This window comes from Orycteropus afer, unplaced genomic scaffold (assembly GCF_000298275.1).
Source record: "Orycteropus afer afer isolate SDZICR_OR568_19922 unplaced genomic scaffold, OryAfe1.0 scaffold00538, whole genome shotgun sequence".
In the NCBI taxonomy this organism is placed as follows: domain Eukaryota; kingdom Metazoa; phylum Chordata; class Mammalia; order Tubulidentata; family Orycteropodidae; genus Orycteropus; species Orycteropus afer.
This window is the reverse complement of record NW_006922125.1, coordinates 1,326,319-1,337,144: the sequence shown is the minus strand read 5'-3', so window position 1 is coordinate 1,337,144 and position 10,826 is coordinate 1,326,319. Positions and strand designations below refer to the sequence as shown.

Genomic DNA, 10,826 nt, shown 5'->3' with positions numbered 1-10,826 from the left:
GAGGAGTGGCTGGTGGGTTTGAACCCCCAGCCTTCTGGTTAGCAGTCAAGTGCCTTAGCCACTATGCTACCAATTAACTTACATACTATCTTAACCCCAAACCAAAACCAAGCTTACTGCCATCGAGTTGATTCCAACTCATAGTGACCCCCTTTGGGTTTCTGAGGCGGTGAATCTTTATGGAGTAGATTGCCCAGTCTTCCTTCCATGGGAGTGGCTGGTGGGTTTGAACTGCCAACCTTCTGGTTAGCAATCAAATGCCTTAGGCACTACGCCAACAGAGCTCCTTATCCTAACCCCAGATGAAGAAAATATTTTGATATATTTCCTTCTTATCCTTTTTAAAGTTTGCATGTGTGTGTATATATGTAATATGTATACATGTACACATACATATATACACATATATCATTTTTAGGCAGCTGTGTGTGTTATACGTTTTGTGCTAACCGACCCCCCTTGCACATTATCTTCGTAAGCATGGTATGCACATAATATCTATAGGCATGTTATTGATATTTGCAAAAAACATGGTATATATGTTGTCTTCGTTCTCCAGTGCTGCTGTAACAGAAATAACACTAGTGGATGGCTTTAACAAACTAATTTATTCTTTCACAGTTTAGGTGTCTAGAAGTCCAAATTCAGAGCACTGGCTCTAGGGGAAGCCTCTCTCTGTCTCTTGGTCCTAGGAGGAACCCACAGCGGGGACTCTGGGTCCAAAGGACAGGCAACGCTCCTAGGTCTTCTTTCTTGGTGGCAGTAGGTCCACCACCCCCACACCCACCCCTGCTAGCTCCTCTCTCCTTTTATCTTTTGTAAGATGAAAGATGTTGTAGGCTACACCCCAGGGAAAGTCCCCAGGGCTCAGGGTTGTGATAAAATTAAAGGTGTGCATCCCACCCTGATCCTCTTGTAACTAATTACTTTATCACATCAGAGCACATCATGGGGAATCATATATAACTGCTTTGTTACATCATGACATAACTGCCAAACCACTGAGAATCATGGCCCAGCCAAATTGGCACATGTTTCTGGGGACACAATTTAATCTATGACATATATGTATACTTTCCCCCCTACACTTAGAATAATACTATATGTAATTTTATATCTTGCCTTATTTAATATTATAGCATTATTACTTTCTTGTGTCATCAATATTGTTCAAAACCATGATTTTTAGTGCCCTGGTAACCCTGTGTTGTAACGTGAGCATTGACTGTCATATTGTGCTTTGAGTGAAACACTGCTAATACTACCACGTGAGGTCATGGAAGAGAAGTACCACTTCATCTTGCTCTTCTCCTTAACTGCTTCATACCTGTGCTGCCATCCTAGTATGTGTCCTTTCTGGCCATCCTGAACTTCTGTGATATAAACTTGGAAGCTTTCCTCTCCCTAATTTTTGTTTCTTGATTTTATTTTTTTAAATAACATCTTTATTGAGATAGAATTCACTTACCATAAGATTTAGTTTGCTTTTTTAGAAAGCATTTAAAGTGCATAATTCAGTGGGTTTTAGTATAGTCACAGAGTTGTACAACCACTAAGTTTAGAACATTTTCATCATCCCCAAAAGAAACCCTACACCCATTGTTGTTGTTGTTGTTGTTATGTGCCGTCGCGTCGGACCGGACTCATAGCGACCCCTCCTTGGGTTTCCGAGGCAGTATCAATCACTACGGAAGTAGATTGCCCCATCTTCCTTCTGAGGAGTGGCTGGTGGTTTTGAACTGCCAGCCTTCTGGTTAGCAGTCAAGTGCCTTAGGCACTATGCTACCAGAGCTACCCATTAGCAGTTCTCATTTCTCCCCAACCCTCCCATTCCTAGGCAACTACCAGTCTACTTTCTGCTTCTAGATTTGCCTGTTCTAGACATTTCATACATATGGAACCACATACATGGTATGTGGCCTTTTGTAACTTCCTTCTTTCACCAGGAGCTCTGGTGGCGTAATGCCAAAGGCATTTTACTGCTAATCAGAAGGCTGGTGGTTCAAACCCACCAGCCACTCTTTAGAAGAAAGATTGGGCAATCTACTCCTGTAGAGATACCACCTTGGAAACCCAAGAAGGGCTCACTGTAAGTCAGAATCGACTCGATGGTAGTGGTTTGGTTTGGTTTTCTTTCACTTAGGCTTTTCAAGGTTCATCCATGTGGTAGCATATATCAGTTATTGCATTCTTTCTTGCAAAAAGGGTGTGGGGGCAGCATCTGACCTCTAACTTCACAAGGAAGGAGGAGATCAAGATGAACATTAATGGTTCAAGGCTGATTCCTATGAGGCAGAGGTCAGACATGCCTCTACCCTCCAACCTTTTTACCAATTCTGACATTCTTTACCCACTGCACTGTGTTCTTTTCTGCTGGATTCAGTACTTCATTGCAGTGGCCACACAGAACTCATAGACAAAACTCACAATTATGGGGTTTATTAGGAAAGTAGCAGGTTACAATTCAGGATCAGAATTCAGGTAGAGTTCTTCGATCAGCACAGCTTCTTCTCAGCTGTGCTGTAGGCACACTTCTCTCTGGCCTTGGCCCCTGCCCTGCTCGGGGAAGTGTTACAAAACTCTTTTAGCTTTGCAGATAGGTGCCTAGAGAGGCATCCCACTGCACATTAAACCTCCTTCCTGAAGGCACTTAACATTCTTGTTCTGTGGGCCAGGAAGCCTGCTGCTCTCTGTCTCATGCCAATCTCTTGGTTCTGTTGCTGCTATTTCTCTGCTGCTGCTTCTTGCCATTTTGGTGCCACAGCTCTCAGTCTCCTGGACTGAGGAAGTTCAGGGCAGGGATCTCAGATCCAAAGGATGTGCTCCTCTCCTGGCTCTTCTTTCTTGATGGTAGTGAGAACTCCCTTTCTGGGATGGCTCATTTTAAACCTAGTGAGATTGTAAAACTGACCAATCCCCACGTTAGGGTTCCATACCCCTTACTGGCGTGGTCCCACCCCCACAAAGGTGCCATGTACATAATTTATAGTATTAGCAAATTCTCCAATCCCTTTGGTGGGCCACAAGCACCTCATATTTGCGTAGTCCCAAACAGTCATCTGGTGGGAGTCACAAAGACCATGGCTAGAAGGGACATACCAAGTAATTCACTGTACCATTCTTTTTATGGGTGATTAATATTCCATTCTATGGATATACCACACTTTGTTTATCCATTGATCTGTTGATATACATTTGATTTGTTTATGCTTTTTGGTTATGATGAATAATTCTGCTGTGGATATTCATGTATAAGTTTTTATGTGAATATGTTTTCAGTTCTCTTGGATGTAGAACTGCTGGGTCGTATGGTAACTCTGTGTGGTGAAATGAGTTACTTTATGTGGCCTTTTGCCTTGGTTCTTTGGAAAAATAGCTTGAGAGATTTTTCTCTAAGTCCTGAGGAGTTACTGTGGTAGTTCAGTTTGTGTGTCAACTTGGCTTGGCCTGGTTGAGTGGCTGTGCAACTGGATGTAGTATTCCCCATGATGAGACTAGTAATCAACTCCATGGTGGAATCTACTGTGAGCAGTTGAGTAGCTGCCTTAGGGAATGTGGTCTGCTTCCTGTATATAAGCAGAAGCCTTGGGGAATGGTCTCTAGCATAGTGGTAGACTTGGACCCTGCATGTAGCCATGTCATCGTTCAGCAGCCTGCCATGCTCTGCCGACCTTGGGACTTAAAATGGACTTGAATTAATGGCCTGCCGTGTGGTTTGGTAACATCGAGACTGTGCCTTTTTACTTGTTAACCTTCGGTTTGTTAGCCTCAGCAGCCAGTAGCTGCCTGAGTGAAGAGATGCCTCTAGTTTCAGTGGGCCGGGAGCAGGAGGCAGAGCTACAACTCAAGGTTGAGGGGCACTTGGAAATTGGACTTAAAGCCTCCAAATTGTAGGAATAAACTCCTATTTGTTAAGGCCATCCCATTTGTGGTATATTCTTGTCAGAGTGGTACTAGGTAACCAGAACAGTTACCTTTGCCCTAGTTTTCTACCCTAGAGGGTTTGTTACTTTGGTTTAGGTTGATTGACATTTCCTGGATTATAAACAACTTGGTTTTATAAATTTATTTGGTTCTGGGTGGCAGCCTGCCCTGTGATTGGTATACAGCTTGCAGGGATTGGTCAATAAACTATGCCTATGGGGTGGATTATAGCCCAGCCACGCCTACTATGCAAATGAAGTATCTGTGGCCTACTGAGAGATGATTGGTCAGTTTGTGGCCCTGCTGGGAGGGGCCATGTCTTGAAATTGACAAGGGGGGGCTGTGTGCGTGCGTGCACAAACATGCATGCATGTGTATGCACATGCATAGCCAGCCCTGCAGAGGTTAGAGCTGACAGAAGCAAGAAGAGAAGCAGCAGAGAGAGAGAAGAGGCAAGGAACCTCTGAAAAGAGCTGTAACACCAGTCAAGGGCTGTAACACTGAAGACAGTGAGAGGCTTGCAAGAGGCCTAATAGCAGAACCAGCAGCAATAGGCCCAGAGGGGCCCCAGCAACAGAACCAGTAGTGATAGGCTCATATGGGGCCCAGTAGCAGAGTTGGCAGTGACGACAGCAGGGCCTAGAGGAGCATGTCCTAAGGGGGCCCAGAGGAGCTGAGAGAGCTGTCTTGCACTGAAGATGGGAGACTGCCTACATGCTTCCTAATCCTGATTCCTGAGCTAGGAGTTGTACCCTGTTCCTTAATAAATCACTTAACTGTAAATATGGTCTGTGAATTCTGTTTGGCCATTGCAACAGATTATCAAACCCAGCAGAGAAACAGAGAAACAGAGAAACTGAGGGAGAGATGGATGGTGTCAGAATTGCCAAAAAGGTTTGGCAAGTGGAGGTATGTCTGACCTCTGCCTCATAGAGATCAGCCTTGGGCTGATCTTAATTTTCATCATTCCCCCTCGTGAAGTTAGGTTCTGATGCTATGACTACTGCTCCCACCATTTTACACTGTTTAATGTTTTGATAAACAACCACAGTGGCTGTACTATTTTACATTCCTACTAGCAGTGTATGTTGTTGTTGTTATGTGCTGTCGAGTCAGACCCGACCATAGTGACCCCTCCTTGGGTTTCCAAGACAGTATCACTATGAAAGTAGATTGCCCCATCTTCCTTCCGAGGAGTGACTGGTAGGTTTGAACTGCCACCCTTCTGGTTAGCAGTCAAGTGCCTTAGGCACTACGCTACCAGAGCTCCTTAGCAGTGTATAAGGATTCTAATTTCTGTACATCCTCACCAACACTTGTTATTGGTTTCTTCTTATTATTATAGCCAACCTAGTGTATGTAAAGTGGGATCTCACTGTGGTTTTGATTTACATTTGCCTAGTGACAAATAGGGAGCTCTGGTGGTGTAGTGCCTAAGGCATTTGACTGCTAACGAGAAGGCTGGTGGTTCAAACCCACCAGCCCCTCCTTGGACAGAAGGTTGGGCAATCTACTTCCGTAGTGATACTGCCTCAAAAACCCAAAGAGGGGTCGCTATGAGTCGGGTCCAACTCAATGGCACATAACAACAACAACAACAGTGACAAATGGGGAGCTCTGGTGGTGTAGTGCCTAAGGCATTTGACTGCTAACCAGAAGGTTGGCGGTTCAAACCCACCAGCCACTACTCAGAAGGAAGATTGGGCAATCTACTTCTGTAGTGATACCACCTTGGAAACCCAAGGGAGGGTCGCTATGAGTTGGATCAACTCGATGGCAGTGCGTTTGGTTTTTTTGGTTTGGTGACTGATGATATAGAGCATCTTTTAATGTGCTTATTTACCATTTGTGTATCTTCTTTGGGGAAATGTCTATTCAGATTCTTTGCCCATTGTTTAATTGGATTGTTTATCTTTTTTTATAACTGAGCTGTAAGGGTTCTTTATATATTCTGGATACTAGATACTTACCAGATAGACGATTTACACATATTTGCTCCTATCTTGTGGGTTGTCTTATTTTTCTGATGGTATTCTTTGAATCACGAAGGATTTTTATTTTGATGGAGCCTAGTTGATCAATTTTTTTCTTGTATTTTTTGTGCTTTGGGCGCTGCCCATGATTTTATTTTTAGTACAGTAAGTTTGGGCTTGACTAACAAAAGGTTGATGGTTCAAATCCACCCAGTGGTGCTGCAGAAAGAAGGCCCAGTGATCTGCTGCCGTAAGATTACAGCCATTGAAAATCCTGTAGAGTGCAGTTCTGCTCCAATACACTATGAGTTGCCATGAACTGGAATCAGCTGGACAGCAACAGGTTACATGAATTGGGAATTTTTAAGTGTCCTAGAATTAACCACTGATTTGACAGCATGACCTCTGTACTTCACACTTGGATTTTTCTGGTGATTTTCAACTTCTGACCTATGTTTTTGACTTTCAGGTTTATGTCACTACTTGTGTATTTCTTTGATGTCTGTTGTCAATTTTGTTTTATAGGGTGTCGTCCCAACTGCGCAGCGTGCTGCCATTGTTGTGGGAGTAGAACTTCCAGTCTATGATATTACAAAAAAGCATTTAATATTGTCAGGGATGTTGGGAGACACAATTTTAACCCACTTTGTGTAAGTAAAATTCTATATTTTCAGCATGTTGAGCACAAAAAGCCTCTTTTGCTGAAGGCTGCATGTGAAATTGATGAATGGTATTTCTGCCCTAAATACCCCGTCTCTCCTATTACCAGAATTTCAGTCCTCTGACAGATGTGCATTTCAGAGGCCCTGGATGCTATGGACACTTTAGTACTTAAGGGCAGCATGTAATGCAGCAGCTTACCAGATGTCTGTAGGATTTGTACCTATTTATTCACAGTCTCTATATATCTAATAAACACATCTTTTATTTGCTTTGGCCTTATTTTGGATCTGAAAAGAAACTTTTCTCAATGGGAATCAGAAAAAATAGTGAAACATTGTAGGGCCCATAAAACTAAACCATACTACATTTTATTCCTTTTGCAACCTTACTGGTATTTTAATTTTCAAATGCATTTGGCATATGATGCTGTGCTTTGAAAAATGTGTGTATTTAAGAGATGATGTCTGACACTTCCTGCTTGAAGATCTTGTTAGGCTTATAAAGTGAGTTTCTTACTGAAAAGTGAAGGGGAAAACTTTTGAATAGTGTCTCTTTAGAAAAGACTTCTTTCCTCTTTAGGTTATAAAGAAAGAGCAAGTGCCAGGTTTTATCTGATGGGTCTGAGTAACTATGCATTTATTTACATTTGGCCTAATTTCTTTTTCAGTAGGTGGGGTGGGGGAAGTGGGAGAAATCTATCTTCTTAAAGTTTTCATCTTTAGTTCCAGCTTTACATGTGGCTTGGCTGGGGCTCTGGCCTCTAACCCAGTTGATGTGGTGAGAACTCGCATGATGAACCAGAGGGCAATTGTGGGACACGTGGACCTCTACAAAGGCACTTTGGATGGAATTTTAAAGGTATGCATGCTATGGACTTGGGTTGGATTTTTTGTTTTCTTCTATGTCTCAGACTTTTCAGTCCATAATCGCTACAAATCATTCTGAAGATGGAAGAATCATTTTGTGTGTTTTCAGTAGCCTCTCAGAGTTATTCACAAGCAGAAAAGCTGTTGGCTTGGCAATTTGCTGATGCACCAATGGTCCTTAACGTTGTTATTGCAAATGGAATGCTTGGGAAGGCAGGATACTTTTGTTAATAGGATCTTGTAGAATTATCAACAGAAAGACTTAGTAGATCCTGTATTTGCCTACTTCAGACCAGCGACTCTATAATAGAAAACCTAGTATTGTTTTCCACTCAAGGTTGTTGTGCTGTTATTCACACCTTGCTTTGAAAGTTTCTGCTATGTTATGTTTGTAGCAGGGCTTCCAACTGGTTCATTCTGGTTCAACCCACTGCTAAGAATTTGCCTTTCCACCCCAAATATACTGAATTAGAATCTACATTTCAACAAGATCTCTAGGTGATTCTTATAGATCTTTTTATGTATACATAAGAATCACCCCTGGGATCTTGTTAAAATGTAGATTCTGATGCAGTGTATCTAGGGTGGAAAGGCAAATTCTTTGAGGAAAGGAGGGAAGAGGCAAACCAGAATGAACCTATTCGAAGCCCTGGTGTGTAGGAAGCTGAATATCTTAAATGTATTATATAATCACTGCTCAAAAAAATAACAGGCTAAAAAAATCATTTCCATATGGTTTCTTTGCTGTTACTAGTTTAGTTTAACAACTGTTTATTATATACCAGGCACCAGTATAGTAGATACAGAGAAATTATAGGGTGTATAAATAGATCATCAGTACAAACTGGTAACTCATAAAATCAGGGTTCTGTGGGAGGAAATTTTAGCTCAATTTGAGAATTTGGGATAGGTTCCCGTAGATAACGGCATTTTGAATATCGGAAGTTTACATCTTTTGCAACCTTTGTTGTGTATCAGGAATTCTCCTACTGTGACTTACGTTTAATCCTCATCGTTACTCACCATTAAAGGTGGATGCTTGAAGCACTGAGAAATTAATCTGCCCAAGGTTTCACAACTATTAAGTGGCAGAGCTGGGATTTAAACTCAGACCATTGGCTTCACCACTACATTCTTAACCTCTACATTATGGCACCTTCCTCATGTTGGTGGCTAAGAGTTAGATAGGTTATAAAGGATACTTATTATATGCTATGATCAAGATTGGAGGTAGACTCATGAGCAGCCTGTGATATGCAGATGACACAACCTTGCTTGCTGAAAGTGAAGATGACTTGAAGCACTTACTGATGAAGATCAAAGACTGCAGCCTTCATTATGGATTATGCCTCAAAATAAAGAAAACAAAAATCCTGACAACTGGACTGTTCTGGTCACCTAGTACCATTCTGACAAGAATATACCACAAATCGGATGGCCTTAACAAACAGGAGTTTATTGTCTTACAGTTCAGGAGGCTAGAAGTCCGAGTTCAATGTGCCAGGCTCTAGGGGTTGTGTGAAAGCCCCTTGACTTTGGGCTTCAGCTCCGCCTCTTGCTCCTGGCACACTGAAGCCAGAGACATCTCTTCACTCAGGCAGCTACTGGCTGCTGAGGCTAACAAGCCCAAGGTCGACAAATAAAATGGCACAGTCCCAGTGTTACCAAACCACACGGCAGGCCATTAATTCAAGTCCATTGTAAGTCCCAAGGTCCGCAGAGAATGGCAGGCTGCTGAACAACGACACAGCTACGTGTAGGGTTCAAGGTGCCATAAACTAGAGCCCGTTCCCCAAGGCTTCTCCTTATATACAGGAAGCAGATCACATCCCTAAGGCAGCTTCACAGCTGCTCACAGTAGATTCCACCATGGAGTGAATTACCAGTCTTACCATGGGGAATACTACATCCAGCTGCCCAGCTACTCAACCAGGCCCAGCCAAGTTGACACACAGACTTAACCACCACATGGACCAATAAGTAACAATGATAAATGGAGAAAAGATTGAAGTTGTCAAGCATTTAATTTTACTTGTATTCACAATCAACCCCCATAGAAACAGCAGTCAAGAAATCAGACAATGTGTATTTTGCACTGGGCAAATCTGCTGCATAAAATCTTAGTAAAGTGTCAAAGAGCAAAGATGTCACTTTAAAAACTAAGGTGTGCCTGACCCAACCCATGGTATTTTCAATAGCTTCGTATGCATGTGAATGCTGGACAATGAATAACGAAGACTGAAGAAGAATTGATGCATTTGAATTGTGGTGCTGGTAGAGAATACTGAAAATACAATGAATTCCTGGAAAAACTAACAAATCTTTCCTGGAAAAGTCCAGCCAGAATGCTCCTTAGAAGTGAAAATGGCCAGACTTCATCTCACTTACTTTGGCCATGTTGTGAGAAGGGACCAGTCCCTGGAGAAGAATATCATGCTTGGTAAAGTGGAGGGTCAGCAAAAAAGGGGAAGGCGCTCCACAAGATGGATTGACACGGTGGCTGCAGCGATGGGTTCAAGCATAGAGAGGATTGTGAGGATGGCGCAGGACTGGGCAGTGTTTCGTTCTATTGTACACAGGGTCACTATGACTCAGAGCTGACTCCATGGCACCTAACAACAATAACATGCTGAGGTACTTGGACTCTTTTTTTTATTTTTTAATTGATGGAAAGCTAATGAAAGATTTTAGTCAGGTCAGATTTGCATTTTAAATAGATCAGTCTGGAGTTGTAGAGAATGGTGCTAAGACAGTGATTCTCAGCCTTGGGTGCACCACCTGGGGAACTTTTACAGCTCCCTTGTCTGCCTTAGACCAATTAATTGAGAACCTCTTAGGCCAGGTATTAGTATTTTTAAAGCTCCCTAGGTGGTTGCACGGTGAAAGGTTGGGCAATCTACTTCCGTAGTGATACTGTCTCGGCAACCCAAGGAGGGGTTGCTATGAGTTGGGTCTGACTCGACGGCACATAACAACAACAACAACAACAGGTGGTTGCAATGTTCACTTAAGGTTGATAACTGCTCACCTACAGGGATAAACCTACAGCAGTGGTTCTTAAACTCTGGCATGTATTAGAAACACTTTGAGGGCTTTTTAAAATGCAAATGGTGGGCCCCGAGATTTTGATTAAGTGGGTCAGGATTGGAACTTGAGAATTTGCCTTTCCCCACTTTCCCAGGCAATACTGATGGTAGTAATCTGGGGACTACACTTTGAGAACCACTGGCCTAGAGATGGGGAAACTGATTAGAAGGCTCTTCCAAAAAACCCAAACCAAACTCACTGCTGTCAAGTCTAATCTGACTCATAGTGACCCCTCCTTGGGTTTCTGAGGCGGTATCTCTATGGAAGTAGATTGCCCAGTCTTCCTTCCAAGGAATGGCTGGTGGGTTTGAAC

The 10,826-nt window shown here is 42.7% G+C and overlaps 1 protein-coding gene across 1 annotated transcript in view; it reads left to right on the top strand.

Annotated features, from left to right (window-relative positions):
- The window catches only part of SLC25A14 (solute carrier family 25 member 14), a 45,225-nt gene that overhangs the window by 28,445 nt on the left and 5,954 nt on the right, over window positions 1-10,826 (top strand). The window contains exons 7-8 of the mRNA XM_007955748.2: window positions 6,423-6,547; window positions 7,283-7,418. Coding sequence (XP_007953939.1) covers window positions 6,423-6,547; window positions 7,283-7,418 — 261 coding nt within the window. The remainder of the gene's footprint in view (window positions 1-6,422; window positions 6,548-7,282; window positions 7,419-10,826) is intronic.